The 15,257-nt window shown below is 35.6% G+C and overlaps 1 protein-coding gene and 2 long non-coding RNA genes across 4 annotated transcripts; 1 reads left to right on the top strand and 2 right to left on the bottom strand.

The window, feature by feature from the left end:
* The first annotated feature begins 1,993 nt into the window (after positions 1-1,993).
* LOC125470758 lies at positions 1,994-5,131 on the top strand. Its single transcript, XR_007253067.1, has 2 exons — positions 1,994-2,815; positions 2,937-5,131. It is a non-coding gene; the product is annotated as an uncharacterized LOC125470758 (long non-coding RNA).
* A 337-nt stretch (positions 5,132-5,468) lies between these two features.
* LOC125470757 lies at positions 5,469-8,423 on the bottom strand. 2 transcript variants are annotated; one of them, XR_007253066.1, is made up of 4 exons: positions 7,968-8,423; positions 7,844-7,887; positions 7,131-7,758; positions 5,469-6,064 (listed from the first exon to the last, which is right to left on the bottom strand). It is a non-coding gene; the product is annotated as an uncharacterized LOC125470757 (long non-coding RNA). The 2 variants fall into 2 exon arrangements; XR_007253065.1 differs by having other exon boundaries at positions 7,844-8,422.
* A 790-nt stretch (positions 8,424-9,213) lies between these two features.
* Positions 9,214-13,929, bottom strand: LOC103945477 (disease resistance protein RUN1). Its single transcript, XM_048570269.1, has 5 exons — positions 13,292-13,929; positions 11,324-12,407; positions 10,501-10,779; positions 10,044-10,394; positions 9,214-9,957 (listed from the first exon to the last, which is right to left on the bottom strand). Exons 1-5 carry the CDS (start codon positions 13,759-13,761, stop codon positions 9,343-9,345), a joined length of 2,799 nt encoding a protein of 932 aa, XP_048426226.1. The 5' UTR covers positions 13,762-13,929; the 3' UTR covers positions 9,214-9,342.
* Between the last annotated feature and the right edge of the window lie 1,328 nt (positions 13,930-15,257).

Below are 15,257 nucleotides of genomic sequence, written 5' to 3'. Positions count from 1 at the left end.
CATAAAGAACTTCCACTGCTTTTCCACGAAGCACTTGTATTTCTAATAAAATTTTGTACACGTTAACAAAAGCGCTTTTATGAGCAGAAGTGCTTTCCACGAAAAGCGGTAATAAAACAACACAGAAAGTCAAACCCAGAATCCAGATGCGAGAATTTTGAGCGAAAAAAGGAAAGAAAAAAAAAGTACTTGGGAGAAAATCTTGAAGTCGAAACTGTTGATATGGTGGGAAGGAATCCTTCGATAACAGCTTGAGATGCAGCTTCTTGAACCGAAGGCGACGACCGTTTGAAGTCCGGACGGCGGATCAACGCCGCAACTGCTTCTGCTTTTTGCTGAGACAGCTACGGTCGGTACAAGAAAAACGGCAATCAAATATTAGCAGCTGGGTTTTGAAATTCGACACTGTTTCGGATGATAGAGTGAGTAATCAACGGCTCATTTTTTAAATTGGTTTACGGAAAAGGATTGCGGAAGAAAAATATTGTTGTTGCAAGGCTTTTTGTTAGCAGGTCGCTGGCAGTATTACATTCTGTTTTTCAGTGTCATTCCACTTCTTGTTTGCTATGGATTTTTCACTTTTAATTTCTTTCTTTTTCCTCATTTGCATTTCTTTTACACATTTTCTCCAAATATTGAGACTTCTTCTGAGAATTTTGAGTAAGTTTAGATTTGGTCCAAAATTAAAAGTTTGTCGATTAATATTTTTGTTAAACAACAAAATGTACAAGATTACTGTTTTTTAATCAACTCCATTAGTAATTTGGTCTGAAACACGCAATGTGACACACATCATGTGAAATTTTGTCTTCGGATTTTACAGTTCAAATATTACATACTCCAAAATAAGAGCCTAGTGGAAAAATATTAGTATATTATTACAAAATATCAAATGTTCAAGGATATGCAAAATGAAGAGACTTGTATTTCATGAGAGTTTGTAGAGTTTTAAAAATTCAAACTTATGTAACACAAATAACAATGTATTAAAATTACGTTATTTTCATGCCGTTTTGTATAATGTTAATAGATAGTATAAAAAATTGTCAGATTTTATGTAACACAATAAATTCCACACGGTGAAGGAGGAAATGCCGTGCCATAATTTCTCTAAAATTTATTTCTAAAGCACACGCAGAGCCGTTGGATTAGTTTAATTCGTTTACTCATTGTGTTTATCAATTTGTTTAAGAGAAACAGAATGTAGATGGACATTAAATTAAAATAAAAAGAAAAGCTAAATTTGGTGTAATTTCCCGAAAGACTCTCTCTGGACTCCAGGATAATTCCTTTTGCTGTAATTTTTATTTTAATTTAAATTTAGTGTATTTTTTATTTAAATGCTAAGTAAAAATCCCTTAGATTGTCCAGTTAAGGATTTGAGAAACTTTAATAGATTTATAAATCTATGAATTTTTATGAGATTTAATTGATCTGTAGAGATTTTATATAAAATTTTGATTTAATTCCCTCGAAATTTCATTGGGAGATGTGAGATTTGTGGATGCTTAAAATACATTACGAAATCTCTCCAATTCCCTCTAATTCCTAAATTTTCTCAAATTCTTTAAAATCAATTTCTAATTGAATACACCTGGAATTTTATAAATTTATTTAAAATCCTAATTATATACACCCAAATTTTTAAGAATTGTAATAAACTATCTTAAAATTCTAATTGAATACACCTTAAATTTCATAGAATCACTTAAAACTCTGATTGAATACTCTTAAATTCATTAAAAGAATTAAAACTCATCAAAATCCCAATTGAATACTCCCTCCAAATAAAAATGGTATAATTTATGTGTAAATTTACTAAAAGAAGAGTTTCACGCGAATAAGTAAATAAAAAACGCATCGAATTCCACCTCACGCCTAATAACACGCACAGCCGTTAGATTATTTATTTTTAACGGTTGAGATACTACGACGCTTAGGTTAAGTTTGAAAGTCGTACTTGCGGCAATAAAAACAAAGCCATAGGGTTTAGCTGGAGTCGGAGCCAAAGCACAAAGCCATTTCCTCTTACAGCAAAAACCGCTGCACAGAATTATTAGGAGTTAAGAAGAATTTCATGTTCAATATTCTTTGTTTTGTTTAATTCTTCCTTAAGAAAAATATACCAATTCTTTTGGTTCTGGCAATTCTTACGGTAAGAGAATACCCCAATTCATGATGTGAGATGAAATAAGGAGATCTGAAATTTTTTTTTTTCCAGATCTCGTTATTTCATATTACTTTATGGTTTAGTCTTCCTAGTTCTATCAATCTGACCATCTTACCATCTTACCACCTTCACCTTTTCTGAGGTATGATTTCGTCTATTCGGTGTTTTTTATTTTTTAAATGTTTAGGAAAAATATAAATTTGTTCATTCTTCTGGAAATTTTGTCTTACCACATATATGTTATGGTCACTTTCGACGCTATGTGGCCCGGCCCAATACTCAAATTTCAATCAATTTCGGCTTCATACAAATTTTACCAGTTTTAGTTTCTTTGATTAAGTCTCTATTTTTTTCTTACTTTTGAAGAAAAATTAAATTCATTTTTTATTTTCAAATTTCATGTTAACAGTTCAGTTGGATTTCTGTTGAATATGGTAAGGTGGCTATTGAAGCTGTTTGTGGCCATTTTTTCCCAATTCCGTTCATAATATTTTAAAATCCCATTAAAAATAAAAATTCATCATTTGTTCTGAAAATTTTTACATTTTAATTGAATGTCATTGGTTGACCACATTCTGTTTTCAACAGGTTATTTGCGGCCCATTTCCCAGTTCTTTGGCTTTAGGCCCGCTTTTGAGTGCATTGGTACTTCCCTTTTTCAAACAAAAGAACCATAAATCCCCTTTACTGCTCATGATTTCACTAGTTTTTCTAGTATTTGAGGTCAGACCCTTAATTTTTTTTGTTTTTTGGTTCTTTGTTTTAGGAACTATATGGAGTTGTCCTGATCTTGGTCTAATTTCTGCTAATGCTGAATCTGCCGATGAATTTCTTCATGATTTGTCTGACAATTACAATTCGTCTGAGTTCATTGGTCTCAAACAAAAGAATCATAAATCCCTTTTATTGCTCATGATTTCAGTATTTTTTTTCTAGTATTTGAAGTCAGGCCCTTGTTTGTTTTGTTTTTTGGTTCTTACTTTTAGGAACTATATAGAGTTGTCCTGATCTTCCTGCTACTGTTATCCCTGGTCTAATTTCTGATAATGCTGAATCTGCTGAGGACTCTACTGTAGATTTCTAGATTTGTCTGACAATTCATCTGAGTGCATTGGGACTTCACTTGTTTTTGTGCTTCTACCGGACATGGTTTTCATGGCATCATATTCCAAGATCAGTGCCATTGTTATTTCTAAACGTATGTTTCTGTTACTTTTTATGTCTTATGTTGTTTAATTTGTTTTTTGTGTTGGCTGTCAATGGTAGACTCTTTCCCTTAGTTGTTGGTTTAGAGCTTCAATGCTCGTTAAATATGCATGTAACTTTCTTCTTTTTTTTTTCCAGTTCTACTAGAACTTGAGTAGAAACTTCATACCATTAAAGTTTATCTACCGGTTATTGCATCATGGACACATTACAATTTTTTAAAAGAGAATGCTTCAACTAAAAACGTAAAAGATTTTGCTGAACTTAGGACTAAAAGGATTGTTCGTAAGATTTCAACTTCAATGTTAAGGGATTGTTTGGAAAATTTCAATTATTTGTGTACCATAGAAAATGGTGTAAGTGATTTGTATTATTTTCTATGGTTTTTTGTTGCATGTTCTTTTTTGTGTTAATGTAATATTGCTTATACATGTTTATAATATTCCATTGGTTATTTTGTAGGAGGCAAAAGGCTGTATCATTAATAAGTCTGTTGAGTGTTATTGTGGGTGTTAATGTGATTGTTCTAAGTTTCGTATTAACAGTCGTAAAAGGGAGTTGTGTCGTGGTGTGTATTGTGGTGGTAGTGTAGCAAAGACTGCATTTGGTATAATGTTGGGAAAATATCAGGGAGTACAAAAAAACCCAACCTAAAACTGGTGAACGTAACATAGAGAATTTGACTTCAGGTTTGGAATTTGATGATGGTGTTGAATGTTTGCTATTTATTATGGTTGATGTCGCTCTCCAAATTTCTTCATTTTGAATTGTGTCGTTCATGGAGAACCACAATTTTTCTGTCGGAGAGCGACATCAACCATAACAAATAGCAAATATTCAACACTATCATCTAATTCCAAACTTGAAGTCAAATTCTTTATGTTACGTTCACCAGTTATAGGTCAGTTTTTTTTACTCCCCGATATTTTCCCAACATTATACTAAATGCAGCCTTTCCTCCATTACCACCACAATACACATCACGACCCAACTCCCTTTTACTACTGTTAATACAGAACTTAGAACAATCACATTGACACACTCAGCAGACCTATTAATGATGTAACCTTTTGGCTCCTACAAAATAACCAATGTGATATAAACGTGTAAGCAATATTACATTGACACAGAAAAGAACATGCAACAAAAACCATAGAAAATAATAAAAATCACTTACACCATTTTCTATGGTACACAGATAGCATCGAAGTTGTAATCTTCCAAGCAATCCTTTTAGAAACAACCTCCCAAGTTCAACAATATGTTTTACGTTTTTAGTTGAAGCTTTCTCTTTTAAAAAATTCATCAAAGCATCTCCTGCTTTATTGTAATGGGCCCATGATGCAATAACCAGTGGATGAGCTCTAATGGTATGAATTTTACATGTCTTTTTTTTCTTTTCACAAATGATCTGTGACATCAAAACGGTCCCTGAAATTGTTTGATTTCATCCTTGTAACTGTTTATCTTTTTCTTTACAGTTAGAACAATTGATAATTAAATGTTTGGAGGCATTTTTGTTATATCTTTTACTGTGATTTTGTAAATTCTAGATAGACCTGCTTTCTTGATTACCCATTATTCTATTTTTTGCCTATAAAATTGTATTAACTTGTAATCACTCCAGGTAGGCTCTTAAGCCTCATTCTCAGTTTGAGCAGTCTGTTGAAGTTATGCTCTAAAAGCCAATTTATGTAATATTATGCCATGGTTCCAAAGTGATTAATTAATAAAACGACAAGTTTTATTTATGCATGAGTTTGACTCTATATTATAGTAACAATATGCTATGAATGAGTCCATGAAATTTAATGTAGGGAAGCTTGTCCTAAACATGGTTAGGGTAGGGAGAATTACGTTCCATGGTCACTTAGTTCTTATATAAGGTTCCTAACCGTTTGGAAAGCCAACTAGACCTTGACTATCCGAGAAGGCTGGTATAGTTGCATTAAGGTAAGCATGGTCTCGTGCTATGCGTGTTGGACACGAGATGGATATATGGTTCATGCCCCGATTCACGAATTGATTATATCCAAGGCACGGTGGGAAGGAGTGAAGATGAAATTTATTTATAATTGAAACACAATACATCTTATAACAAAATTTTACATAATCAACACTTGAGTTTACAACATAAAGTTATTTAATACACAATGGAATAACAAGATCAAGAAAAGGAAGTTTTCCAATCATTCAAACCCATTGCCGAACCCCACTGAGCGGAATAGGGAGGTACTTATGGCAGAACGGGCCTATTTGGTCTTTCATAATAAAGTGATAGATGGAACTGCTATATCAACACCAACTTGATGAGGAGAATACTACTACATTAACACCAAAACCAGAAGAGAAGAATACAAACTAGGCAGTCATAGCTTGGAAACCCTTCCAATTCTCATTCAGACACCCTTGTGAACTTTGCAATGTGTTTGGCCACTGGCATCACTATTGCCCCTACCTGGAATGTATCCCAGACAACGTAACTCAGGTTCCCAAGGGCTATGAAATATGTTATGAGCGTGGGGTGAGGTATGCTGAAATGATTAATTGTTGTAACTGCCAGTGAGCTTGACGTAATTGAGTTTGAGCAATCTCTGACTCTGCATGTTTCTAAATGCTTCTGTACTGAAGCCTAGCCTCATCCGACTCTTGCAAATCTAAAGTGAGTCCTTGAACTGCTTCAATTCCCTATTGAAAGAAAAAAAAAAAAAAAAAGGAACTGAGAAAAAGGTTATCGACATGTGAAAAGGTGATTTATACATAAACTATTTGAAGCAAAATCATGCATTGGATGTACGAATTACAAGAGATGTAGACAACCTATCAGTTGTTAAGGTACCTGTGGATTAAAGCCAAAGTTGCGTTTTACAATTATCCAATTTAGTTAGGTATCTTAATAAGCATCTACTACATGTGTTATATTTTACCTCTTGTATCTAAGAAGAGCATAACCTATATGATATATAATTCTGTTATTTAATTTGAAATAATTCAATACAATTGGTTGTCTGATAACCAAGCAGTCACTCCTAAGAATACTAATAGGTAGTGATCATCCATCACGGATTAAACCAAGCATGATCACTCCTAAGTACATAGGACCATACCTAAGTAATAAGGATCGTCCACCGCGGATTAACAGATTCTGCACATTAATAATGTAAGGCATTCTTATGATGAACAGTAAAGGAAAAATGACGCCTCTATTGTGGATGCAGAATGTTGCAGATCCAATAATGATTTCAAATTGGAACTATTGAAAGTTTTGTGCAATGAAGATTGTTTTTATTTTTATTTTTACCATATTCCAAACTACTCTAATTCACTGGAAGGGAGGTTCGAACTTGGTGCAAGGCGTGTGCACATTGCCTTGGCCAACTAGCCTAATGCACATGTTGTGCAATGACAACTTAAAACAATATGTAGATGCAAACAAGATTAAGAAGAATGCAAGGATGGAGAAACACGCTCAAGAAAATGCAACAAGCTAGTTTTGGATATCTGTAAGCAACTGGACAGCGCTTTGAGTGAAGAGAGGTTTTGAGTTTTTAAGTTTTTAGGACAGTTGATTTCTTTCCTTGTTCCCAACCACTTCAGAACTAACAAGTTAACCAAACTAAATAAGCCTATTCTTTCCTTGGCATTAACATTGTTAAAATTTTTACATTTTCACTTCTTACATACGAAAGGGAAATATATACTATACAGTGTATGACTACCAAAAGGACCAATGGCTCGAGTTCGGTTTATGTACCTTTTTCTTCTTCTGTTAGCCCACGCTGCTTCCTTCTTGCATGATTTCATCAGTTTCTTCTTCTGCATTTCTTTCAACACTGGATCGGACCTCAGTCTTCTGCAGGATTGATTCTCATGGGACGAGTCATCACTGTGTCCTGTCTTATGATTGCCGTCCTCTTTGTACTCACTTGAATATGGCATAGATTGACAGTCGAGTGCATATTCATGGATTAATTTTTCCTTTTCCAGATTGATCCCTATTTTAATCTTCCTGAAATGAATATCATCAGTAGCAGCTGGTTCTACAAAGTATGCACCAACATATATCTTGTCTCCGCCTTTGACATTGAGCTTAATGTTTGAAAAATGTCCCAGCCAAAGATAATCTGGGATTTTATTACTTTGACACACATTGGAGAGATGAGAAATTCCGCGTTCTGAGTAAAATTTGCAACACGAATGTGAAGAGATACACCAGATTGGGAGTTGTCTGAAGAATAAATGATGCACACAGTCAATGCTTTTAAATCACAGCCAAAACTTTGTGGCACATCTATTTCACCCTGAGGGTCGACAAGCGTAAACCATGATGGAAGTTCATTTCCAGGGAGAAAAAGGGCACCATTTCCGCTCGCACTCCATCCCTATACCATGGAGAAAGATAGGTACCAAAAAGGATTACCAGCATGTACGTAGAGAGAGAGAGAGAGAGAGAGAGAGAGCCTTTACCCTTTGGATTGATTCCTTAAAAGCAGCAGTGAGATTGGTGCACCCTTCCATATGAAGAATTGTCAGGTTGGCAATTGAATTTTATAATTAAGGAATTAAAAAGGAAAAGGAAGTAAGTAATCACCCATCAGTCGCACTAAAATCCTCGCCGCCCAACTCTGCAGCTTCATTAAGAGCATCTTTCCAGGTCTGCACCATTTCAGGGGAGCGCTTTTGATGTTCCCGGAATGCTTCCTCAAAAGCACCCCTCTGATGCCTGACATCGGAGGGATCGATGTCATAGAAAATTGGCAAAACCATTTGCCCCATTATTCTTCTGCAGGCCAAGATCTCGACCAGCTCATCAAGACACCATCTCGACTCGGCATACCCGCTTGAGAAGATGACAGCAGCAAGCCTAGAGTCTTTGACTGCTTGCTTCAGTGCTTGTGTGATAATTTCGCCTCTGGTCAATTCGTTCTCGTCGATAAAGACGTTGAATCTGTGGTCTTTCAATGTGCAGTAGAGGTTGTTCGTCAATTCCTTGCGCGTTTAGCCTACATTTTGAGGAGGAGGAGGCCATCTTTATCAGTAATTGCGACGATTCTCAATTTCTTGGCACTTTCTCTATTGTGTGGGTCTATAGTATTTAATCAAGATTTGAAGTGATTCTATTATATTAGAATTTTAAGATAGTTTATTAAAATCTTTAGAAATACTGGTGTATTCAATTAGGATTTTAAAAAATTTGAGAAAGTTGAGGAATTAGAGAGGATTAAAGAGATTTTATAGTGTATTTTAAGCATCCATAAATCTCACATCTCTCATGAGATTTCGAATGAATTGAATGAAAATTTTATATGGAATCTCTATAAATAAATTAAACTTCATAAAAATTCATAAATTTATAAATTCATTTAACTCTTTAAAATTCTCAAATACAACCCCTTAATTTCATGCGCATATTATGGGAGGAATGAATACAAGCTCTTGGCAACCGTCGAGATTGAACTTTGAATTTCGGCATGATACCAATTGTTCTGGTGAAGCATTTGTTGTTGTGACCAAGTATTCAATTTAATTTTTTTTTTATTCGAGAGAACTTTGAATTTCTGCATGGTACCGAATTTGTACTTAAAATTGTCGAAGGGAGAAAACTTATCTAGCCAACTTGGCTACACCAAATATACAGCCAGTACTCAATTCTTATGTGGCATGTGCATATTTCTTTTTTTCTTTTTTTTTTATATATACATTTTTTTTCTACATTTCAGAAACAAGTCTTACATGAAATTTACTAGTTCCAACTTATAGGCCACCATATCAAAGAAGAGGAAAATTGCATCCGAAAAGCTAGCATGTTTTGAAGATAACCAAAAATAAAAAAAAAGAAGGAAAATAAGTATTAATTAAAGAGAACATTATAACTTCTTACATACAAAAGGGAAATATGTAGTATAGCATGAGTCCCAAAAGTACTAATGGCTCGAGTTCAGTTTATGAACCTTTTTCTTCTTCGGTTAGCCCATGCTGCTTCCTTCTTGCATGAATTCATCAGTTTCTTCCGCATTTCTTTCAACACTGGGATCCAACCTGAGTCTTTTGCGGGATTGATTCTCATGGGACGAGTCATAACCGTGTCCTGCCTTATGATTGCCGTCCTCTTTGCACTCACTTGAATATGGCATAAATTGACGGCCGAGCGCATATTCATTGATTAATTTTTCCTTTTCCAGATTTATCCCTATTTTCTTCACCCTGAGATGAATATCATCAGTAGTCCCTGGTCCTACAAAGTGTGCACCAACATTTATCTTGTCTCCGCCTTTCACATTGAGCTTATTGTTTGACAAATGTCCCAGCCAAAGATAATTTTCATGGCAAGTTAATACAGTGGCACGCATTGGAGAGATGAGAAATACAGTGTTCTGGCTATAATTTGCAACACGAATGCGAAGAGAGCCACCAGATTTGGAGTCGTCTGAAGAATAAATGATGCACACAGTCAATGCTTTTAAATCACAGCCAAAACTTTGCGGCACCGCTATTTCACCCTGAGGGTCAACAGGCGTAAACCATGATGGAATTTCATTTCCAGGAAGAAAAAGGCCACCATTTCCGCTTGTACTCCATCCCTATACCATGGAGAAAGACAGGTACAATAAAGGATGACCAGCATGTAAGAAAGAGAGAGAGAGAGAGAGAGAGAGAGAGAGAGGACCTGTAGGATCCCTTCTTTAAAAGAAGCAGTGAGATTGGTGCACCCTTCCATATGAATACTTGTCATGCAGTTTAATGGCTTATCCAAGCCTAGAATTTCAGAGAGTTTGGGGGAGTGATTCAGATGCAATTCTCTCATCCTTGACATTTCTGAAAAATCGGGCATTTTCTCCAATGCAATGCACTCATCCGCTTCCAGGATTTCCAAATTTGTTGGTAAAGCTGGAATTGCCTGAAGGTTTTTGCAATCTTTGAGTATCAATCTCTCAAGATTTGGGGTTTTTGAAAAGTCCGGTGATCGTGTTAGGTTATGGGAATGACTTAAATTAAGAAACTTCAACTTCTCAAGCAACTGTCAGATAAAAGGAAAAATATTCAAATTCAAATAGAAGACAGAAAGCATGATGTTTACAAAACCTAGAGGAATGAATTAATAATTGGTTATAGCCATAACATACCAGAACGGAATCCGCCCACACTCGTGTGAGTTTGCTATAGCTGAGGTCAATAACAACTATGTTTGGGTGATCAAAATCTTCTGGTATGACCTCCAGGGGGAATCCATGCCAACACAACCATCTTAACTCATTGGGCAGATTGTTGTAACTGCCAGTGAGCTTGACGTAATTGAGTTTGAGCAATCTCAGACTATGCATGTTTCTAAATGCTTCTGTACTGAAGCTAGTCTCGTCAGACTCTTGCAAATCTAAAGTGAGTCCTTGAATTGCTTCAGTTCCCTATTGAGAGAGAGCGAGAGACAGGAGAGAGGGGGTGTGGGGTGGGTGGGAGGAAACTGAGTAAGAAAAAGGCTATCTGCATGTGGAAAGATGATTTATACACATGAAGTAAAACCATGCATTGAATGTATGAATTACAAGAGAGGTAGACAACCTATGACCTGCCGCGGTACCTTTGAGTAGGACATATAATTTGTGCTCAGACATCCGTTGTGCCGTGTCCAAATTTGTTAGGTATCTTAGCATCTGCTACAGGGTTTTTTACCTCTTGTATCTAAGAGCAGAACATATATGATACATGATTCTGTTATTTAATTTGAGATAATTCAATGCACTAGGTTCCTTCCATGTCTCCTACACTTTCCTTTCTATGCTCTGTTCCTCTTTTCATTCAACCTGTAGTATATATGGGTGTCTTTCCAATCAACTCATTGTTTTGTATACTATTGAAACATCCAACTTATACAATTTATTAGATGTGTGTGATATGCATATTTAGTAAGTGCATGCGTTTGACAGAAAATTTGATTGCGGAATTACTTACAGATTTGTCCCTCAGTACGTCTATCACATCATCGTGATGCCATAACCTACTGCGTTTTCCAGGGACATCAGGGGATTCCGCATGCACAATATATCTTCCCATGTCGCGAACCAAATCATGCATCACCAGCGTCAAATCTTCATTAGTAGTTACAAGGCATCGTTCGTGGAGGACACTGATTCTGATTTCTGGATATAAGTCACAGCCATCCAATATTTTCATGACATAGTCCTTGTTCATTCCAGCAAAGAAACATGATACATCAAGGAATATAGCCTTCAGGTCATCATCAGCTAGCTCGTCAAAGCTTATTTCAAGTCTATTGAGAATTTCCCTACTATGATGACTTTTAAATTTCTCCAACTTACTTTTCCATTCACTTATGCTTGTCCCAGATAGATAAGAACCTAAAATTTCAAGTGCTAGTGGCAAACCTCCACAGTAATCAACAACTTCTCTTGGGACTTGAAGAAATTCTTTAATAGGATAATTGTTGGCATGCCAACAAAGGAGCTCAGAAGCTTCTTCTTTATTCATTGCTGGTAGATGATATATCGTATTCGCTTTTAACATCTTTAGCAAATGTTGGTCTCTTGTGGTTATAATAATTCTACTCCCTGGACCAAATGAGTAAAATTTTATAGCTAATGCTTCTAACTGTTTCACGCTGTCTACATCATCAACTATGACAAGTACCTTTAGGTTGCGAAGTCTTGTTTTTATTTCCTCGGTCGCTTCATCAACTCTACGAACCTTTATGTTTCTTAATCTCAACACATCAGAAAGAAGTTTGTTTTGCAAATCGACCAGTTCCTCTTCTCTCACATTAGCAAGAAAACTTTTACGTACAAACTTATCCTGATATTTGTTGAAAATGGCTTTGGCAACCGTCGTTTTACCCAGTCCACCCATACCCCAAATTCCAATTATGCGGACATCATCTGATCCTCCATCAGCCAAATATTTACCAATTTCTTGCACCCGAGAATCTATTCCAACTGGGTTTGGGGCTACGGTCATGTATGTGTTCTTCAGTTTTCTAGTGATCTCGTCAACAATTTGCTCGACAAACCTTCCTTCATACCTGGTAGTAAAATTTCAAAAAAAAAAAAAAATGGAAAAGACCATATTAGTCTTTTCTTTAGTTGTGGCTTTTAGAACAAAATTGTAGAAGACAACACCCCAAAAATATCTAAAAGAGACAAAGTACCAATAGATAAAAGTCTATATATGTGTGCTGCTTGAAAGCAGAAAGAGTGGACGAGTGTGAGTAGAAGAGAACAGAAAACACCAATAGATTGTGCAACGGAAATGGAATCAAGTTAGGACTCTAGTGAAAGAGCATAAATCTGAATTTCATGACGACCAAGCGAGTATTAGAAGAGAACACCACGAGGAGAGTGTGCAAAAGATCAAACCATCACAAAGAAGCGGAGAAAAGCCCTATCTTGCGAAGAGTGATCAGAACTTGTAATCGAAACAGTTCTGAGTCACAGAGATGAAAACACAGGGAGGGACTACTTGAATCAAAGATGATCAAGTAAGATCTCCATGAGATTAAGTCCTGTCACAAGGATTTCGAAGTAAGATCCGACATGGGACTACTTGAGAAAAAGATGATCAAGAAGAAATACAAGCAGAGATCAAACTTGTACATAGAGAGGGAGGTCTCTCATATATGCCACAAAAATTATTTGTTCAAGTAAGAATGTAGATGAAATGTTCGTTTGCTAAATGCCTTTGAATATCTGTTTCTTGTGATTTAGCTCAATCCGAGCACACTGGTGGTAAGATCAAGCATTGATATATTCCGTTATCGGAGTTTTTAAGCTTTGCATTTAAATGCATAAAATTAAAGATTATAAGCCTTTACTTGAAATCAATTTACAGTTTATTGACATTTGGTGAACAGAGGTTCGCAATTGAATTATACAATTAAGGAATTGAAATCGAAAAGGCAGTAAGTACCCGCCAGTTGCCCTAAAATCCTCGCCGGCCAACTCTGCAGCTGCAGTAAGAGCATCTTTCCAGGCCTGCACCTTGTAAGGGAAGTTCAGTTGATGACTCCGAAATGCTTCCTCAAACTCTCGCGTCTGGTGCCTGACATCGGTAGGATCGATATCATAGAAAATTGGCAAAACCATTAGCCCCATTGTTTCTTTGCGGGCCAAGATCTCCTCCAGCTCCTCAAGACACCATCTCGACTCAGCATACCCCCTTGAGAAGATGATAGCAGCAAGCCTAGAGTCTTTGATTGCTTGCTTCAGTGCTGGTGTGACAGGGTCGCCTCTGGTCAATTCGTTCTCGTCGAAAAAGACGTTGAATCCATGGTTGTCCAATGTGTGGGCGAGGTAGTCCGTGAAGTTCCTGCTTGTGTCGCCTCTGAAGCTCAAGAACACGTCGTACTTGCCGCATTTTGAGGAGGAGGACATCTTCATCAGTTGGCATGCTACTGCAGCAGCAATTCTGACGATGCGAACGGCAAATCGGGCATACACCAAAGTCAAGTCAACTCCCCATTGTTTCAAGTCCACAATAGAGTAAGAGCTTTTTGCATCTTTCGGCCGGCAACTTCTTGGCGCTTTCTGTTGAGTGGCTCTAGTCTTTTACTTTCCAGTTCTCATTTGATAATGTAACTTCTTTATTGATAAATAAAAAAAATAAATAAATAAAATACTTTACTCTTAATTTTTTGTAAGCGAGCCGCTTAGTATTGCAGTCTGTTAATATTTTTTTTTTCAGTTATAAGTAAGAGGTTTTAAGTTTAAATCTCGTGAATAGGCAAATTTTATACTAAATTAGGTTATCCATTACGTAGTTTAGCCGAATTTTCTCTCCTTTTAGTATAAAGTATATCATTGTACTCAAACAAAAAATTTCATGCAAACAATACTATGGAAAGAATGAATCAAACTCGGAACCTTGAGTTCAAATGTGCTTGTTCTTAACAAAATGGGTTACAAAGCCAATTACTAAAAAAAATCCACGCATTTATCAAAACATTACGGTTTTTTTTTTGAACTTTGAACTTCTGTACAAACTCTTGGCAACCCTCGAAATTGAACTTTGAATTTCTGTATAATGGGATCCAATTGTTCTAGTGATGCATTTGCTTTTTTCACCAAGTATTCAATTTCTTTTTTGGTTTTCATCTCAAATAGTCTTTGAAATTGATCAAATATATTAAGATGGTCCTTGAAATTGATCAAATCTAATTAAATATTAGGGTAAAGTACAAAAAACTACCTCAACTATTGCGGTCATGACTGTTTCATACCCCATCTTTTAAAATTGACAATGTCATACGGCATCTTACGAATTTGTGACAATGTCATACCTCCGTCAATTTTTCTGTTAGTTTTTCTGTTAAATGCTGACGTGGCAATAGACGGGGACCACTTTCTATTAAAAAATTAATAAAATATTATTAAAAAATAAAAAAATATTTAATATTTTTTAAATATTAAAATAATAAATAAAAGTAAAATTAAAAAAAAAAGTGTAAAGTACAAAAAACTACCTCAACTAGTAGGATCACGACACTTTCATACCTCATCTTTTAAAATTGATAATGTCATACCGCATCTTATGAATTTGTGACAATGTCATACCTCTGTCAATTTTTCTGTTAAGTGCTGACATGACTTGATTCGTGACCTACTTTCTATTAATAAATTGGGTAAAGTACAAAAAACTACCTCAACTATTGCGGTCATGACAGTTTCATACCTCATCTTTTAAAATTGACAATGTCATACCGCATCTTACGAATTTGTGACAATGTTATACCTCCGTCAATTTTTTTGTTAGTTTTTCTGTTAAATGCTGACGTGGCAATAGACGGGGACCACTTTCTATTAAAAAATTAATAAAATATTATTAAAAAATAAAAAAATATTTAATATTTTTTAAATATTAAAATAATAAAAAAAAG

This window comes from the organism of the source record quoted next, unplaced genomic scaffold (genome assembly GCF_019419815.1).
Source record: "Pyrus x bretschneideri cultivar Hongxiangsu unplaced genomic scaffold, Pyrus_bretschneideri_v1 Contig52, whole genome shotgun sequence".
Taxonomy (NCBI): Eukaryota; Viridiplantae; Streptophyta; class Magnoliopsida; order Rosales; family Rosaceae; genus Pyrus; species Pyrus x bretschneideri.
The sequence above is the reverse complement of the archived record's forward strand: the minus strand, read 5'-3'. Positions and strand labels throughout refer to the sequence as shown.